The sequence below is a fragment of the Salmo trutta genome, chromosome 23 (genome assembly GCF_901001165.1).
Source record: "Salmo trutta chromosome 23, fSalTru1.1, whole genome shotgun sequence".
Taxonomy (NCBI): domain Eukaryota; kingdom Metazoa; phylum Chordata; class Actinopteri; order Salmoniformes; family Salmonidae; genus Salmo; species Salmo trutta.
The window spans coordinates 5,883,363-5,904,033 of NC_042979.1; the positions used below are offsets into that span (position 1 = coordinate 5,883,363).

General features: G+C 44.3%; 1 protein-coding gene and 1 long non-coding RNA gene across 2 annotated transcripts; both read left to right on the plus strand.

The window, feature by feature from the left end:
- Positions 1-574: 574 nt before the first annotated feature.
- Positions 575-8,993, plus strand: LOC115160207 (uncharacterized). Its single transcript, XR_003869032.1, has 4 exons — positions 575-598; positions 7,347-7,513; positions 7,675-7,835; positions 8,308-8,993. It is a non-coding gene; the product is annotated as an uncharacterized LOC115160207 (long non-coding RNA).
- A 3,180-nt stretch (positions 8,994-12,173) lies between these two features.
- LOC115159160 (chondroitin sulfate proteoglycan 4-like) lies at positions 12,174-15,111 on the plus strand. Its single transcript, XM_029708618.1, has 2 exons — positions 12,174-12,684; positions 13,900-15,111. The coding sequence occupies exon 2, from the start codon at positions 14,098-14,100 to the stop codon at positions 14,653-14,655; it is 558 nt and encodes a 185-aa protein (XP_029564478.1). The 5' UTR covers positions 12,174-12,684; positions 13,900-14,097; the 3' UTR covers positions 14,656-15,111.
- Positions 15,112-20,671: the final 5,560 nt, after the last annotated feature.

Sequence of the window (20,671 nt, forward strand, 5' to 3'; positions counted from 1 at the left end):
TTGGTACCACTGGAAAGAAAACACGTTGAAGTTTGTAGAAATGTTAAAATAATGTAGGAGAATATAACACAATAGATATGGTAGGAGAAAATCCCCAGAAAAATCCAACCAGAATTGTGTTTTTTTGAGAGACCATCCTCTTAGAAATGGAAGAGAAAGCTCATGTTGTAAAATATCATGCAATTCCTATGGCTTCCACTGGGTGTCAGCAGTCTATGTTCAAGGTTTCAGGCTTGTAACTTCAAAAACGAATAAGAAATAACAGTTTTTGTGTGAGGACACAGTCTTGGAAATCCGTGTCATGGCACACACCTGCTAAAATCGGTTTCCTATTGAACATACTTCTTTCCGAAATAAATATTCTAGTTTGATTACATTTTAGTGTGTCTGAGGAGTAAATACAAATGTATTTTGACTTGTTGAAACAAAGTTTAAGAGGTAGATTTTCGGATTCCTTTCTCTGCAAGTTGAATGAGTGGATTACTCATCGATGGCGCCAACTAAACTGACTTTTTGGGATAATGAAAAAATGATTTTATCTAACAAAACTACATGCTGGGACCCTCTTGATGACAAATCAGAGGAAGATTTTCAAAAAGTAAGTGAATATTTACTCTTTATATGTGAATGTATGAAACTTGTGCCGGTGGAAAAATATTTTCACTGTAATAGCTACTGTAAATCGGACAGTGCAGTTCGATTAACAAGAATTTAAGCTTTCAGTCGATATAAGACTGGATTTAGGTACCTATAAGTATATGTACCTACATGTTTAACCGCTATAATAACTATTAGAATTTATTTGAATTACGTGCCCTCCAGTTTCACCGGAAGTTGTCCCGCTAGAGGGACACCAATCCTTATATGAATCCAATTAATTAGGATCTGTAGACAAGGTAGGAGGACAACTCTGACACGACCCTGTCAAGAGCATGGCGTATTATTTCTGTATGCAGAAGTCTCCATTCTCTAAAAACATCGTATGAATTTGATGCCCCAAACTGGACAGATGGTAATTAATAATTAACCGTTTATAAACTAATGTAAAGTGTTATCCTTGTAACAGTCTGCTGTTTCCATAATAACAGATGTAGGCTATAGTGTCAGTGAGTTGCAACTGTCTGATACTGTTTCCCCAAATAGACCTAGAATAGTCAATAAAATGGGTGCTTTTTTATGATGCTAACGTGATGCCAATGACTAACTATTTAAAAACATGCAGTTCTGACATAGACTACATGTTTTAGGTCAGCGTTTGCAAAGTTGTACTTTCTGACCTTATTAAATGGCACATTTCCACTGTTCAGTGTGCAATCATCAAATACCAGTTGTCATCATTAGTCTGGCCTTACCTGATCCTTTTACTCCATGGGGACTGGATGGGGAGCATACTGTAGGTCATCCACAAATGTTCTCAACACACTCTCATGTTCCTACCATGAGTACCTAATGTCACGTGTGCTCCCTCTCCGGCCTCTAGGTCACCAGGCTCCTCATTATGCCGCATACATCGTTACGCACACCTGCGGGTCATCAGACTCACCTGGACTCCATCACTTCCCTGATTACCTTCCCTACATATGTCACTCCCTTTGGTTCCTTCCCCAGGCATTATTGTTTATGTCTCAGTTTCCTGTCTGTGCGTTGTTCGTGTTTCTTGTTATGTTCATTTGTTTATTCAATTATGCACTCCTTGAACTTGCTTCCCGACTCCCAGCGCACTCGTTACACTTACATTCTTCCATCCATTGGCCTACTGCTCCAGATATTCCGAATCTGAATGATGTCTGGTCAGCACAAGATGTCTAGTTTTCCAGTTAGGCCCCAGTTAGAATAACACTTGGCACGAGAGCTTACATTCATTTAATTCAGATACAGGCGATAAAGGTCACAGGCACAACAGTAGCAAGCACTTAGTCCTTCTAGCAAAGAGATCAATACTGTTAAATGCAACCTGGTATCAGAGCATTTCGTATTATTCTGTACGTAAACCAAGAACGCCATTTAGTGTGGTATGTGTAGGCCGTCATTGTAAAGAATAATTTGTTCTTAACTGACTTGCCTAGTTAAATAAAAAATAAAAAAACATGGTACATTTTGTAATAAATTGTCCATCATCCATTTCATATGAAATGTTACGAATTACAATTCATATATGTCACAAATTGCAATTCATAGAATATGTTACTAATTTGCGAAATGTACAGTATGTTATGAATTTGCAAACGTAGCCTATGATATGTTACAAATTCCAATTTGCTGTTGCTAATGTTAGCTATGTGGCTAACGCTAACGTTAGCTGGGTTAGGGGAAGGGTTAGCCAACATGCTAAGTAGTTGCAAAGTACCTAAAAAGTAGTAAGTAGTTGCAAAAAACCTAAAGTTGTCCATGATGAGATTCAAACATTGGGTTGCTAGACATCCATGTTATATAGCAACCCATATAACCATACCAAACTAATTTAAGTGTCCAGGATTTACATTTAGTTAAGAACAAATTCTTATTTACAATGACGACCTAGGAACAGTGGGTTCTGCCTTGTTCAGAATGACAGATTTTTACATTGTCAGCTCAGGGATTTGATCTAGAAACCTATTGGTTACTGTCCCAACACTCTAACCACTAGGCTACCTGCCACCCATGTTGTGTGTAGTCTATGAGACCAGGCTGTTAAATGGGATGAAGCAGAAGAGAATACCTCCTTTTGCTGACTGCAGTAGGCTAAATGTGCTTTAACAAAGGGAAAAATAAACTTGGACTAAATTGCTACACTTGCATACAGTGTTTTATGCAAGTTAACTAATTATGAATATCTAGATGATATTCTTTTTTTTTTACCCCTTTTTCTCCCCAATTGGTAGTTTACAGTCCTGTTCCATTGCTGCAACTCTCGTGAAACACAACCCAGCCAAGCCACACTGTTTCTTGACACAATGCCTGCTTAACCTGGAAGCCAGCTGCACCAATGTGTCAGCAGAAACACTATGTCAGCATGCATTGCACCTGGCCTGCCACAGGAGTCACTAGTGCACATGAACATCTCTGCCGGCCAAACCCTCCACTAACCCAGATGACGCTGGGCCAATTGTGTGCTGCCTCATGAGTCTACCAGTTGCAGCTGGCTATAGCAGAGCCTGGACTCACACCAGGTTCTACTAGTGGCACAGCTAGCACTGCAATACAGTGCCTTGGACCACTGCGTCACTCGGGAGGCCCCCAGGCTGGAATACCTTCTGAATGGTTATTATGGACAGGTCTCTTTTTCAAATGTGTGACATTTTTTTGAGTGCGGACCAATCACACCTTTTATTCGTCTGAATTCATGTGTTTGCGCACCAGCCAAACTTCTGGGAGAGCACGATGGTCCCCTTTTGATGATCTTTTTAAAATGGTACCACCAAAAGGGTGGCGCGGTGGTCTAAGACACTGCATCTCAGTGTTTGAGGCTTCACTACAAACACCCTGGTTTGAATCCAGGCTGTATCACAACCTGGTTGTGATTGGGTGTCCCATAAGCGGCGCACAATTGGCCCAGTGTCGTCCGGGGTAGGCTGTCATTGTAAATAAGAACTGACTTGCCAAATAAAATATTTTAAAATGATCTTCAAAGGAAAAATAATGAAATCAACGTAGTGCACATTAGCAGTAGTTCACTTGAAGAATGGTCCGTGGCAATCGTTCAGAGTTCTAGGGGAGTCGCGTCAAGGCTACCCACAACATCTGCATAAGAAGAGACAGAGAAAGCTGTTGACAGTATGATGTCTGAATCATGAATAACTTTGTCTGTCAGTCTATTTTAAAATGGTGGTATTTGTCGGTAGGTCTACTTAGGCTCAAAAAGTACAGGGCCACTATTTTTAGGGGTAACAACACTGAAATGGGCCTTAGGTCACTTGAGTTTAGAGCAGTTTGCACTTGTCAGTACAGAGCTTCAGGCCATGTTTCCAGAGTCTTTCAAACACCTCCTCGCAATGCTGCAAATGAGAGTCAATATCTACGGAGTACACAATTATATCGTCATGGTAAACCAGTAGAGACTGCAATTTATCCTCTCAGGCAATGTTGCATTAACCGTTGGAAGGTCGCAGGCCCGTTACATTACCCAAACGGCATCCTCTGGAACTCATACAAACCTAGCGGTGTAGTGAAGGCAGTCTTTTCTCTGTCACGGAGGTCTACCTCCACCTACCAATGCCCACTTGCTAGGTCAAGGGTAGAGAACAAAGTATCTGCAGTTAGGGACGCCAATGTGTCTTTAGTAAGAGGGAAGGGAAATGCATCTTTCTTTCTACCATCTTTCTTTCTCACCAGGGACTAGTGCTCTTGTGATCACACCTTTTTCCAGCATTGTTATGTTCACCACAGATGTCGGATCTTAATATGACCATTTCGTCGCAGGAGGAAAATAATCCTGCAGCAGGAGGATTTGAATAAATATTTTAAATGTATAATCACCGCCAGAGGGAAGCTGGAAGTGGTGTTTGTAGGCTACAGTATAAAATGCAGTGCCGTACATAGGGGGCTATGCTTTGGGGAAGGAGACCTTCACATTCATCTGTCCTTCTGCCTCCCCCGCAGGCGCAGGGTTCTTCCTTATGGAGAAGGACAAAACCCTGCGCCCGTGTATCGACTACCGGGTCCTCAACGACATCACGGTGAAGAACCCCTACCCGCTACCACTCATCTCCTCGGCCTTCGAGCCGCTCCAGGGGGCCACCGTGCTCTCCAAGCTGGACCTATAGAACGCCTACCACCTGGTGCGGATACGGGAAGGGGACGAGTGGAAGACTGCCCTCAACATGGCCAACGGTCACTACAAGTATCTAGTCATGCCATTTGGCCTTAACAATGCCCTGCTGTGTTCCAGGCTGTCATCTTTGTCTACCTCAATTACATCCTTGTTTTCTCCCGCTCCGCCCAAGAACACATGCTCCACGTCCTACAGGTTCTCTGTCCTACGCCTCCTGGAGAACCAGCTTTTTGTGAAAGCAGAGAAGTGTGAATTTCATCGCTCCACCATCCCCTTCCTGGGTTACATCATTGCTGAAGGGAGTGTACAGATGGATCCCAGGAAGGTGAGAGTGGTGGTGGATTTATCGCCACTTTATTTGGGGTTACAGCACCCTGGCTTCCCCCTGTCTGCACTCATCTCTCCCAAGGTTCTGTTCACGTGGTCCCCAGAAACACTGTTTTACCACAGCGCCCATCTTGGTTCATCCTGACTCATCCTGCCAGTTCGTGGTGGAGGCTGATCATTTGGATGTCGGAGTGGGGGCTGTCCTGTCCCAGCGTTCTGCCCTGAACCTCAAGTTACACCCCTGCGCCTTCTTCTCCCAACGCCATGGAGAGGAACTATGATGTGGGGAATCGTGAGCTTTTCGCTGTGAAGATGGCATTGGAGGAGTGGAGGCACTGGCTGGAGGGGGCGGAATATCCGTTCATTGTGTAGACAGACAACAAGAACCTGGAATATCTCCGCACCGCGAAGCGTCTCAATTCCAGGCAAGCTAGGTGGAATCTGCTTTCACCCAGTTCAACTTCTCCCCCTCATACCGATCAGGATCCAAGAATGTCAAGCCGGATGCGCTGTAACGCCGCTATAGACCCTCGGCTACACCCCCGGATCCTGAGACCATCCTTACCACCTCGTGCCTGGTGACGGCACTCAGCTGGGGAATAGAGAAACAGGTTCATGAGGTGCAGCGTTCCCAGCCGAACCCCGGGGGGTGGGGAGCCCAGATAACTGAATGTTTGTTCCTGACGCTGTCCGCTCCTCGGTCCTGGAGTGGGCCCACTCCTCCAAGCTTGCCTGCCACCTGGGCTCCCGTCAGATCCTGGCCTTTGTGCGACAACGCTTTTGGTGGCCTACCATGGTTCCTGACATCTCCGTGTTCGTTGCCGCGTTCACGATCTGTGCGCAGAACAGCAAGCTCCGGCAGGTCTCCTTCAACCTCTGCCTGTTCTTCACCGTACCTGGTATCACATATCCCTGGACTTTGTCATGGGTCTCCCCTCGTCTGATGGCAACACCGCCATCCTGACAGTAGTGGACCAGTTTCCAAAGCCGCCCACTTCATTCCTCTCCCCAAGCTACCATCTGCCAAAGAGACGGCCCAGCTCATGGTGCAGCACGTCTTCCAGATCTATGGACTCCCAGTGGACATGTTCTCCGAACGGGGTCCTCAGTTCTCGTCCCGTGTCTGGAAGGCGTTCTGCACACTCATTGGGTCGTCAGTTAGCCTATCCCAGTCCAACGGCCAGTCAGAGCTAGTCAACCAAGACCTAGAGACGACTCTTCACTGCCTGGTTTCCGCCGACCCCACCACCTGGAGCCAGCAACTAGTGTGGGTTGAATATGCCCCCAACACCCTTCCATGCTCTGCCACGGGTCTCTCACCCTTTGAGTGTTCCCTGGGTTATAAGCCCCCGCTCTTCCTGGAGCAAGAGGAAGAGGTTGGCATACCCTTGGCCCAGATGTTTGTCCGTCGCTGTCGTCGTACCTGGAAGAGAGCCCCGTCGGCTCTTCTCAAGACCACCTCCAGGTATCGACAACAAGCGGACCGCCACCGGACCCCGGCTCCCCGGTATCGTCTCAGGCAGAGAGCATGGCTGTCCACCCAACATCTGCCCCTCTGGGTGGAGTCCAGCAAACTTTACCCCTGGTTTATCGGCCCTTTCCCCATCTCCAAGATCATTATCCCCTCTGCTGTTTGTCTTCTGTTATCCCGTACCCTCCGTATACATCCCACTTTTCATGTGTCTAGGATCAAACCCATGTCTCACAGCCCTTTGTCTCCTGTTTCCAGTTCGTTTTGTATATCAAGCCTACCAGCGTTTTCCCCTTGCTCCTGTCTTTTTATAGTTTTGACCATTCTGACTGTATACTTTTGTGTATACTTTTGTTTCAAAGTAGATTTGTACTACCAAGAATCACTTGGTACCAAGAATACTACCAAGAATACTACCAAGAATCACTCTGTGTGACCCTGATTTAACCTACTGCAGTAAAAGGAAAACAGGAAAATAGATAATGTCTTGCAGAGGAGAGCTAGGTACAACTCTTCTGTGAGGACGATACAGTAGGTGAGAATGATCAGGACAGGCAAGGGCAGGCAAGTTTTTAGTATGAGGGGAGAGGCTCTCTCATTCGCCACTCGACCTGTCTCTCAGTCGTGTATGATTGGTTCTTAGAGCTATTTAGATAATCTAGTGAATCCCACTAGTGAGATGTCTAAACTAATAACTGAAAGATACTACTTTTTGCTATTGTAAAACACCAAACTTCCCAAATACCACCAAATAATTTAAGTAATCTCACGTCTTTCATCTCACCTCTTTTTTTTCAGGTAACCCATAAGGACAGCCTCCCCTCTGAGAGAGTGTTCACGGTGAAGATGGCTCCATTCCATGGTTTCCTGCATAGGTCAACACCAGGGAGAAGATCACCACTAACAGGGGACCAGAGAGTTTCTCCCAAGCGCATGTCAACACTGGCCACATCCAGCACCTCCAGGTAATGGATTATAGGACCAATGAGGACCACTCAGGAAAGTGTTTTCATGTAACTCTTTATATTCTGTTATTGAAATGCACATCTTGTTATATATCGTTTAATTTGCAATTCAAAATTAAATGACATTCAAATTGATTTAATTTAAATGTCATTAAATTCAGGTGGATCCGGACCAGAGCCATGACTCTTTCCTCCTGGACAAACTCCAATGGCGTCAGAGGTCCATGACATCAAGGTCTCTGTGGATATCATCCCGCTCCATGTGTTTAAAGTGACCGTGGAGGAAGGGTCATCAGAGGCCCTGACCAAGGAGGTCATACAGGTCAACAACAGACGCTTCTCTCAGCTCCACCTTACCTCTACCTACATGTACAAATTACCTTGACTAACCTGTATCCCCGCACGTTGACTCGGTACCGGTACCCCCTGTATATAGCCTCGTTATTGTTATTTCATTGTGTTACTTTTTCACATTTTTTTTAACTTTAGTTTATTTAGTAAATATTTTCATAACTCTATTTCTTGAACTGCATTGTTGGTTAAGGGCTTGTAAGTAAGCATTTCACGGTAAGGTCTACACCATGTGTTGAACATGCATGCATTCCTGGACTCGCCATTCCTTTCTTCACACGCAAACAAGTTAGTAAAATGTTGAAGGTCATCTACTGTAAGTTCTTATCTTCTTCAGGAGGATATGATTGATGTACAACCTGTTCTACCAGTAGGGTTTTGAGAGTAGTGTCTCTACTGGGCAGATAGATTTCCTAACGTCTGGGTCATTTCTGGGGTTTCAGGTGGATTCAGGACATATTTATTATGTCCATGATGGAAGTGATACACTGGCAGATAACTTCAACATCATGGCCAACGACACCGACATCCAGGAAGCACAGCCAGCCCTGCACGGCGTTTGTCCATGTGACGCCTGTCAACGACGAGGCCCCGGTCATAACAGCCAACGGGATATTACGGTTGAGCGTTTTAGTGTGTTTAAAACACATATGTGTAATAACAGAGATGGAAGAACTGAAATACGCATTGGAAGGAACTTGAGAAACTGGCCCAAAACAGAGTACAGTGGAGAATGTATGAGGTTACCTAAAAGTTGCTTTCGTCTCATGGTTTTGTGGATGGGATTTATAAGGAAAATGTGTCATTGGATTTGATTTTTAGGTGGGTTGAGGAAACTGTGTCACTGGGTACTTGGCAACATCTTTTACTTTTCAACTTCTGTCATGGAAAATCATTGTGTAAGTGCAGAGGGTTAGAGTTTAAAGTTTGCCAGAATTGATTAAATACTTGGAATACCTCACATTCTCTCAGCTACCCAACACCTCTTTAGAGTAGCTGAGTATGATAATAAGAAAATTAATGACCTATGGAGTATAATGATCTGGGAAAAGAGATAATCCTAGATTTTTTGTTCACATTTCTGAGCCACCATCCAACAGTTCAATCTGTTTTATTGAAGTTCCCAAAATGTCCACCAGGAGGTACACATGAGCCACATGTATTTCCACCTACACATCATTCAAGGGCATCATAGCACTCCACAGATATAATTGTGTTTCACCATTACTTCCAGGTGTGTGTTATGTTATGCTATGTTTTGTCAGGGTTTGTGTAATGCTTTAACCCTCTGTCCTCTACTGTAGCTTTCCCCCATACAGGTGTGGGTGAACTCAGTCGCAGAGATCTGCGTAGATGACCTGAGTGTTGAGGACAGTGCCTCTCCTCCTGAGGACCTAGAGTTCATCGAAACCCCGCCTAGCAACAGACACCGGGCCCTGAAGAGCTCCCCCTTCAGGCACATCCTGAACTTCACCCAGACACACATCCTTTGGGGACAGCTGGTGTTTGTGCACAGTGGTGAGAATGCTACAGTAGATAAATATCATTAAGGGTGTAGCTTTGCCCTGAGACATGGATGTAGATTCTTCAGTCCTGTTCAAGGCAAGGGGTCGCAGCACCTCTGCCCTTATGGTAGCTGAGGTTGGGTGTGCGGAATAGGAAACTAAAAAGAAAGACTGCATGTGCAAGGGATGATTTACAGTGGCTTGTGAAAGTATTCACCCCCTTGGCATTTTTCCTATTTTGTTGCCTTAGAACCATGAATTAAAATAGATTTTTGGGGGGGTTTGTATCATTTGATTTACACAACATGACAACACTTTGAAGATGCTACATATTTTTATTGTGAGACGAACAAGAAATAAGACAAAAAAACTGAAAACTTGAGCGTGCATAATTATTCACTGCCCCCAAAGTCAATACTTTGTAGAGCCACCTTTTGCAGCAATTACAGCTGCAAGTCTCTTGGGGTATGTCTCTATAAGCTTGGCACATCTAGCCACTGGGATTTTTTCCCATTCTTCAAGGCAAAACTGCTCCAGCTCCTTCAAGTTGGATGGGTTCCGCTGGTGTACAGCAATCTTTAAGTCATACCACAGATTCTCAATTGGATTGAGGTCTGGGCATTGACTAGGCCATTCCAAGACATTTAAATGTTTCCCCTTAAACCACTCAAGTGTTGCTTCAGCAGTATGCTTAGGGTCATTGTCCTGCTGGAAGATGATCCTCCGTCCCAGTCTCAAATCTCTGGAAGAATTTCCCTGTATTTAGCGCCATCCATCATTCCTTTAATTCTGACCAGTTTCCCAGTCCCTGCCGATGAAATACATCCCCACAGCATGATGCTGCCACCACCATGCTTCACTATGGAGATGTTGTTCTCAGGGTGATGAGAGGTGTTGGGTTTGCGTCAGACATAGCATTTTCCTTGATGGCCAAAAAACTACATTTCTATCTCATCTGACCAGAGTACCTTCTTCCATATGTTTGGGGAGTCTCCCACATGCCTTTTGGCGAACACCAAACGTGCTTGCTTATTTTTTTCTTTAAGCAATGGCTTTTTTTCTTGCAACTCCTCTGTAAAGCCCAGCTCTGTGGAGTTTACAGGTTAAAGTGGTCCTATAGACAGATACTCCAATCTCCACTGTGGAGCTTTGCAACTCCTTCAGGGTTATATTTTGTCTTTTTGTTGCCTATCTGATTAATTCCCTCCTTGCCTGGTCCGTGAGTTTTGGTGGGCGGCCCTCTCTGGGCAGGTTTGTTGTGGTGACATATTCTTTCCATTTTTTAATAATGGATTTAACGGTGCTCCATGGGATGTTCAAAGTTTAGGATATTTTTTTATAACCCAACCCTGATCTGTACTTCTCCACAACTTTGTCCCTGACCTGTTGGAGAGCTCTTTGGTCTTCATGGTGTTGTTTGCTTGGTGGTGCCCCTTGCTTAGTGGTGTTGCAGACTCTGGGGCCTTTCAGAACATGTGTAAATATACTGAGATCATGTGACAGATCATGTGACACAGATTGCTCACAGCTGGACTTTATTTAACTAATTATGTGACTACTGAAGTTAATTGTTTACACCAGATCTTATTTAGGGGCTTCATAGCAAAGGGGGTGAATACATATGCATGCACCACTTTTCAGTTTTTTATTTTAGATAATTTTTTGAAACAAGTTATTTTTGTTCATTTCACTATTTTGTGTATGTCCATTACATGAAACTCAAAGAAAAATCTATTTAAATTACAGGTTGTAATGCAACAAAATAGGAAAAACGCCAAGGGGGATGAATACTTTTGCAAGTCACTGTATGTTTGATAGTGAAATATGTCACACCTGAGAAGACTAACAAAGGTTTGTGATTGTTTCACCATAAATTAATAAAGATTGATTATTAATGCAGGTGCCCTGTCAGGAGGATTTCACTTCCAGGTCAATAATGGGGTGAACTTTACCCCTGTCAGAGCCCTCACGGTGTTCCCAGGTATCACAACAGGAAATGGATATATAGACCTTGAACCAGACACTTAAGGTGTTCCCAGGTAACATAATAGGAAATAGAACTATAGCCCTATTCTCTAGCCTGGTCCCAGATCTGTTTGTGCTGTCTTGTCAACTCACGTGACAGTGACCATAGGCATTGGCAAGACAGCACGTACAGATCTGGGACCAGGTTAGTAAAGCCTTAGTCTTTCTGCTGCATAATAGTGATTCTCAGCCTGTACTGAATCAAATGATCATGGTGCGAGCTGCCAGCCTGTACCAGCTGGTAATCTGGTAAACTACTAAGTAACTTAATCACAATCATACTTAATGTTTCAGTAATTACGGCTACTGGTCAGAGTCCTGGTTTATTAAGGTTATACGATAAAGAAGGTTGCATAGTCCTACATTATACAGTAAAGCAGTCCAATCACCCTTGAAACCATTCTAATAGTGATACAGTATGTGATGCTTCCTGTTATCTATGCATACTTCAACAACAAAGCTTATCACATGATATTCTCAGTTTGTCTGCCTCCTGTTTATGTTTTCAATAGTGTAATCTTCCTAGATATCCTGCCTAGCAGATGAGGCTTGTGGGAGGAGCTATAGGTGGACGGGCTCATTGTATGGACTGGAATGGAATTCATGGAACGGTATCAAACATATGTAAACCACGTTTGACTCCGTTCCATTTATTCAATTGCAGCCATTACAATGAGCCTGTCCTCTTATAGCCCCTCCCACTAGGTTCTGGCCTTTCTAGGGAGTTTTTCCTTGCCACTGTGCTTCTACACCTGCATTGCTTGCTGTTTAGGGTTTTAGGCTGGGTTTCTGTACAGCACTTTGAGATATCAGCTGGTGTAAGAAGGGCTTTATAAATACATTTGATTGATTCCTCTAACCTGCTGGATAAGCTATTGGAACCCCAGCGACATTCTTATGAGGTCTGGTACCACGTCACCTCTCTACCCAAGCACGGAGTCATCATCGTGGGGGTAACAACCTGACCAGCACCAAACCCAACTTCTTTTAGTTCATCCTGGATAAGTTCGGCATCGCATACCAGCATGACGACACCGAGACGATCCAAGACTTGTTCACCATCGATGCTTGACTAAACCGCATAGGCCAACCTCCCCAGCGACCCTCAGAGCACAGCCTGATAGTGACAGAGTCCTTTGACCTCACGGTGACCCCCGCCAATGACCAGCCACCCCTGCTCCAGACCAAAGCCCCCAGTCTTAGGTTGGTGCAGGGGGACAAGGTGGTCTCAGCCCTGAGAACCTCCAGGTGGAGGATCTGGATGCGCCTCCAGAGGAGATCCACTTCAAGGTCTATACTCGTTTTTATTTACCCTTCTTTCTTTTCCGTTATATGCTTTGTGCCTTGCTTTACCCCTGCCCATGCATTATTTCTATAGGACTCACAGCCCCTCGTTGTTTATACCTTACTTATTATTGTTGTCATTTTTACAGTGATTCTATTTTCACCCGTGTAGTTTACACTATCAATGTTTGTGATCGAATCAGCGTAATATTATCTCCTTTAAATGCAACATACCAAAACAAATCTAACTATGCAAGACTTAGTCTGTGATTTTATTTTACGCAAGGCGCATCAGAGGATTCTATTGCATTGACAGGCATGTGCAGTCGAGTGTAGATGCGCTTGTTTTGAGATCAAAGCGCAGATCCACGTGGAGCCGCGTGTTCACCTTTGTTGATATTCTTTGTTAGTTAGTAAGTTATTAGCCCGGTTCTAGCACATTTCTGGATAGCAATGGGGGAGTGATTGCTTCCTACAAGAGCACAAAACATGTAGATTTCTAGCCATCTTTGAAAAGCTTTATGTCTTAAAGCGGCAGTGTTATATTTTGAGACAGGCTTGAATAAGCTAAGAAGCCAATAGGCAGAGGGTAGCATAGCCTACATTTTTGTACGGTTCTCTGTAATTTTAATGGAATAATAATGTATTTTGTTTTGTAAAGTGAATTCTTGCATCACACAGCATTTTCAGTCACCTACTTATCTGTAGAACAAGTCGATAAAAAGGTTGTCAAGCCCCGCACAATGTTTTTAAAAAGTCTCATGGAATTAGGCCTACATTGAACACCACACATAGCTGCTTCTATAGGCTGTATCATAGATTGAAAGAGCTATTCTATTTCCATGTGAAAATGTCATGGGATGAATAAATGGTAGGCCACTCCGATAGGCCTTCATTATGATAAAATAGCCACAGTAGCCAACTTGGCCACTGTTAAAACGAACTTAAAGCTTGTTCACAGTAAACGCGTGCCGGAAGTTGCACAGAATTTTCACAACATTTAAGTTTCCACTCGGTAGACCTGAAATCAGTGAAGAAAAAAATGAGGGAACATTGTTTCCCTCCCTCCTTTTGCTGTAAAGTGTGTTGCGACATGTCTGTGAAATGCACTGGAAATAAATGTACATTCGTTGTGATTTTATTTATGTGATCAACAAACCCACCAATGGCCACCTGGGTCTTGGAGAGCACCTGAAAGAGACAGTCTCTGTCTTCTCCTAGGCGGACATCCACGAAGGCAGGGTCCATTTCATCCAGGACGGGAAGCCATCTTTACGGGTGTTCATCGGCCTCTCTACAAGCTCTTCAACCTGGAGGTCGCTGTGGCAATTGTATCCATGGTGAACAACACGGGCGTGAAGCTAGTTCAGGGTCAGACCACCGCTACCTTGACAGCAGAACACGTGACGGTAGAGACCAATGGGAGACAGCGTTACCATCCACTACACAGTGACCACACCGCCACACCATGGCAGTCTCCTCATGTCTGACCTGCCAGTCAGTGAGTTTAACCAGGAGGATCTCCACTCAGGCAGATTGTCCTACCACATGACAGACCTCACTTCTTCCTCTGATAGCTTTGAGTTCACGGTCCTGACCGCGGAAAGTAACCTAACTGCTGTGACGGTCGTCACGGTTCGACCGTTCATCCATCTCAGCAAACGCCTCCTGATCCCCAGCTGCATCGCCGTGAAGCTGAGGAAAGACGCTATGGACACCACAGAGCTTGCCGCACTCAGCGGCAGCGACCCCGTCTTCCACAACTTGTCACCTCCCAAACACGGCAAGCTGGTCACCCTGCCCTGGACGTGGCTCAGGGCATGGTGGTCATGGAGGAGGCCCTGGTACATCAAGGACACAACAACAACACCGCCAATCAATCAACATCTTTACTGTCCCAATTGGGAAATTTTGCCGACCACAACACAACAGAGGTCCATGTGTCCATGCTCAATGATTCATTCACGTTCCTTCTGAGGGCAGATAATGTCCAGCCAGCTGTGGGAGAGTTTCTGTTTAGCATCGTACCATATGACGAGAGTTTAAACCTCACGACCAGGTCACCACGCACAATCGAACCACAGGCGACACAGGGACTAAAATGCACTCTGCTACCCACCCTCACAACACGAACCACAAGACCCACAACAAAAATACCCTAGAGAAGCAGTTTAACCTCAGAGGTTTAACCTCAGCTTATACCCAATGTGACTATTGACTACTGACACATTCCACATTTGTGACCCGTTTCAGGAAACTAGATGTATGTCTTAAGTCACGACTTCAAAGGAGAGCCATTTTAAAAATGTTTTTCTTTTATCAAAATGCGTTTTTGGCAGAAATACCTTCTGGAACATGTGAATGTTCATGTGCATTAATAACAAACCTGTATGATACGTAAATACAAATAAAATGGTTAAATTACGACAGCAACCTTCCCACTTGCCATGATTGGTTGAGATAATGAGTGAGTGGGCTGGACATGTCAACAGAGGAGTTCGGATTGGTCTGCCATATAGAAGGCTTCTGCCTATTTGAGCTGGTCAGTCTGTGTTGGTGATCCTATCAAACACAGCTTTTTTTAAATGTAGGAAGTGTTGCTCTCCACTTTCTGGAGGATCAAGTCAGTGGACTTAGAGTATGATAGCTAAAGAGGTGGGGAAAACACCTGCCTCCGGATTACATCTTCAAACTAAGGGCTAGCGTTAGCTGGCTGGCTCCCTATTCGTATCCCAGAGTTGTTTGCTTTGCTAGTTAGCTAGCTAACATTGAACCTGGTTGGTTAGCACCCAGCATATTCATGCAGTGTAGTAACGACATTATGTGGCACTATGTTTATTGTTGTTTAACTAGCTAACGTTAGCTGGATGGCTCATTAGATAACGTTATGTGACGTGTGTGTGATCTTACACATTGTTTACCTAGCTAGGTTCATTGTTTACCTAGCTACATAGCTACATGTCTTAAGCTAAAGTGTATTTTTAGCTAGCTAGCCAATGTTAGCTGGCTGGCTCCCTAGCTGACATTATTATTCGTAACCCAGAGTTGTTTGCTTTGCTAGTTAGAGCCTAATGTTAGCTAGCTAACATTGAACCTGGTTGGTTGGCTCCAAGCATATTCATGCAGTGTAGTAACGACATGATTTGGGACTATGTTCATTGTTGTTTAACTAGCTAACGTTATGTGACGTGTGATCTTACATATTGTTTAACTAGCTAGGTTCATTGTTTACCACCTAGCTAGCTAGCTACATGTCTGAAGCTAAAGTGTACAACACCCGTTGAATATGGCCGGTGTCAGTAAACATCTGCAAAAAAGCTGAATAAAGTTGTTGCCAGCAGAGCTGGTTAGGCTGTTTTCATGTTATCCATAGGTAAACAAATCATCGGCCAGAGCGTCAAGTGTGGGCTCTGAACGCTCCTGAGAGCAAAACGAGATGGGTGGGGCTAAAGCTTAAGCGGGCGTCAACGATGCTGAATGGGTGTAGACAAAGAAGAGCTCTTCACTAGATACCAAAACAATCAAATGCCATTTTCTCAAAAGTAAGTTTACAAGTTTATCAACTTTCAAAGCAAAATTACTTTGCCATTGTTCCTTAAAAATGCGGTGTATGATATACCATTTCTGAGTCTTTACTTTTATCCAATGTAAAAAACACATTTTCCGTTATTGCTACATAAGACCGAATCCAGGTGGTGAGTCACATTTAGATATTTTCAATGTTGCTGCTGTCTGCTGTTAGCTGGCAGCAGGGCTCTTGTTCCCAAGGTGTTGTTGAACCTGCTTCAATGACCCATTTTGTGTGAATGGGGCAATTTCTTATATGGAAAGTTCTAAATTGGTTCTACTATTCGCCCTTTGTTACAATGTTTTACTTATGGTTAGACTTAGGCTTGATTACCAACAATAACGAGACAGCCTACAGGGAGGAGGTGAGGGCTCTGGGAGTGTGGTGCCAGGAAAATGACCTCTCACTCGACGTCAACAAAACAAAGGAGCTGATCGTGGACTTCAGGAAACAGCAGAGGGAGCACCCCCCTATCCACATCGACATGACCGCAGTGGGAAAGGTGGAAAGCTTCAAGTTCCTCGGCGTCCACCCACACAGACAGTGTGGTGAAGAAGGCGCAACAGCGCCTCTTCAACCTCAAGAGGCTGAAGAAATTTGACTTGACACCTAAAACCCTCAAAAACGTTTTACAGATGCACAATTGAGAGCATCCTGTCGGGCTGTATCACCGCCTGGTACGGGAACTGCACCGCCCGCAACCGCAGGGCTCTCCAGAAGGTGGTGCGGTCTGCCCAATGCATCACCGGGGCAAACTACCTGCCCTCCAGGACACCTACAGCACCGATGTCACAGGAAGGCCAAAAAGATCATAAAGGACAACAACCACATGGGCCACTGCCTGTTCACCCCGCTACCATCCAGAAGGCGAGGTCAAGGAGGTCGAGGGTTTCAAGGAGGTGTCTTTAGTTTAAATGCAGTCAGCCAGCCATCATGTTGTAATGATACACGTCTTCTAGTCTTGTTAGGAACAACAGACTTGACTAACACACTTTTGTTTGTAAATAATAATACTTCATCCAGTATTTTTGATAACCAAATGATAACTGTATCATGCCTTTGATTCGGGCATGCCATACCCCAATCAGTGTTTTAAATGACTGAATACAAAGTAGCCTATTGTACAGGCAAGTAAATTCAGTCTGCGGTCCACTATTTCTATGGAAATGAATATACAGCATTTGATTACTGCAGTATTACTGCGTAAATCTGTTATCACTTTTCTGTTTGACTCAGTGTCATATTGTTCATAATTCTGATGAAATTCAAATGAAGTGACTTGTCAGATGTCTCTGGCCCTGATACGTTGTTACCATGGTAAGTCTGTACTAAGGTCAGATCTACACCCTCGAGGATAGCAATGATGAGAACACCCAGTATCTTTTCCCACTTACTCCACCCCCGCCGAGGAGCTTTCTGTGCTGCAGCTTGCAGAAATCTCATTGTCATTTCAGAAGTTCTGCATGTATTGCAAAAGACACAGATATCCTATACATTATATACGTAATTATATGGCAAAAGATCGGTGTAAATTAAATGAAATATACATTATATATACAAAAGTATGTGGACACCCCTTCAAATGAATGGATTTGTCTCTTTCAGCCACACCCGTTGCTGACAGGTGTATGAAATCGAGCGCACAGCCATGCAATCTTCATAAACAAACATTGGCAGTAGAATGGCCTTACTGAAGAGCCACCTTTCCAACAGGTCAGTTTGTCAGTTTGTCAAATTTCTGCCTTGCTAGGGCTGCCCCGGTTAACTGTAAGTGCTGTTATTGGGAAGTGGATATGTCTGGGAACAACAACGGCTCAACCACGAAGTGTTATGCCACACAAGCTCACAGAACTGGACCGCTGAAGCGCTTAGCGTGTAAAAATCGTGTGTCCTCGGTTGCAACACCTTCCCAGAAGAGTGGAGGCTGTTATAGCAGCAAAGGGGGGACCAACTCCATATTAATTCCCATGATTTTGGAACGAGATGGTCGACGAGGTCATGTAGTGTAGGTTGTGTTGTTTCACCCTCTGCATGTTGTTTATGTTGTAACTTGTGCCAGCCCAGTATTGCATACCTTTAAACATCATCTTAAATGAGTAGCCTATGTTGGTCTTGACTGACTTTTTTAGTTTCCTTAAAGACTATAGTACAGCTTTTGTTTCTTTATATCCTTCCATTAAGCATTACACTTTTCCAGCAGACCAGTTCATGGGGGCGATGTGGGCTGGACTGAGGAAGAGTGAGGTACACACGAGGGGCAGGATATGATTTCACATTCACAAACTCTGTTAAAGGGAACTCAACAAGGTTTAAGAAAGATTGAAAAGTAACATTCCACAAACATTGCAATATGCTACTGATTACTATCAGAAAGGACATCGGGCCCATTTTTTGACAGTTAGGAATATTATTTAAATCAAGTTCTAACAGGCTTAGTCTGTTTCCACAGAGAGGGACTACCCAAGAGCCCCAGGCAGTGGAAATAAAATGTCTTTGTTCTGGGTAATGAATGGACTTATACTTCTTTGTGAGCATGAACAGTAACTTCAAAAAGGAGTCGCCACAAAAACAGTCTTCAATGATTGTGGACTGTGGACATTACACAAACTGTAAGTTCGGCTCACATTAATAATTAAACGGGTGTGATGGTAGCGGAAATCCCTCCAACTGTATAGAGAGACAGTGTGTTTGACATTGATGCCATTGCAGTTTGGCTGCACAGTTCAGAAGAGTGCTATAATAGTCTGAACTTCACATTCAGAAACACCCTTCACAGCCGGACTGCAATGTAGTCGATCTCAAACATGCAGTCCTTCTGAGAGAGAAGAACAACCAGCCTGTGTAGCAATGAGTAATGACTGAGTCAGCTGGTTGTGCTGTGCTTTGAACTTTGCTCTGAGAGAGAGAGAGTATGACCAAAAGCTGTTTGGTTGCTGCTTTTCCTGACGGACTTAACCCATCCAGGCAATGTTTGTGAATGTGACCTTCCGTGAGGACTTGAATAGGGATCTGGAGGATTACTGTTTCCCTCTTACTTCAAAAGCGTAATGTGCATGTCCAACAATTATCAGGACATGGGCAGTGCTTGATTTGGGTTGGAGCTGTCCCGATAGCCATACCAATACCTCTATAAAACAAAGTAGCCCATCACCGGCCCAGAGCCCGGACTTGAACCCATTTTTCTCTGCAGATCCTCTCAAGCTCTGTCAGGTTGGATGGGGTGCGTTGCTGCTATTTTCAGGTCTCTCCAGAGATGTTCGATCTGGTTCAAGTCCGGGCTCTGTCAGGACCACTCCTGCATTCTCTTGACTGTGTGTTTATGGTTATTGTCCTATTGGAAGGTGAACCTTCGCCCCAGTCTGAGGTCCTGAGCGCTCTGCAGCTGGTTTTCATCAAGGATCTCTCTGTACTTTGCTCTGTTCATCTTTGCCTCGATCCTGACTAGTCTCCCAGTCCCTGCCACTGAAAAACATTACCACAGCATGATACTGCCAACACCATGCTTCACCGTAGGGATGGTGTCAGGTTTCCTCCAGAAGTGACACTTAGCATTCAGGCCAGAGTTCAATCTTGGTTTCATCAGACCAGAGAATCTTGTTTCTCATGGTCTGAGAGTCTTTAGGTGCCTTTTGGCAAACTCCAAGTGGGCTGTCATGTGCCTTTTACTGAGGAGTGGCTTCCATCTGGCCCCTCTACCTTAAAGGCCTGATTGGTGGAGTGCTGCAGAGATGGCTGTCCTTCTGGAAGGTTCTCCCATCTCCACAGAGGAACTCTAGAGCTCTGTCAAAGTGACCATCGGGTTCTTGGTCACCTCCCTGACCAAGACCCTTCTCCTCGATTGCTCAGTTTGGCCGGGCCCACAGCTCTATGAAGAGGCTTGGTGATGGAGGCCACTGTGTTCTTGGGGACCTTCAATGCTGCAGAAATGTTTTGGTACCCTTCCCCAGATCTGTGCCTCAACATAATCCTGTCTCGGAACTCTACGGACAATTCCTTCGACCTCATGGCTTGGTTTTTGCTCTGACTGTCAACTGTGGGACCTTATATACTGTAGGGAAAGGAAAAGGGGGATACCTAGTCAGTTGTACAACTGAATGCCTTCAACTGAAATGTGTCTTCCGCATTTAACCCAACCCTTCTGAATCAGAGAGGTACGGGGAGCTGCCTTAATCGACATCCACGTCTTTGGTGCCCGGGGAACAGTGGGTTAACTGCCTTGCTCAGGGGCAGAACAACATATTTTTACCTTGTCAGTATTTATTATGGATCCCCATTAGCTACTGCCAAGGCAAAATTAAGGCAATTATACAATTATTATTATTATTTATTTTTTTTACATTACAATACATTCATTACAGAATACTTTACTTTACTATTTATATTTTTGACAACTTTTACTTCACTACATTCCTAAAGAAAATAATG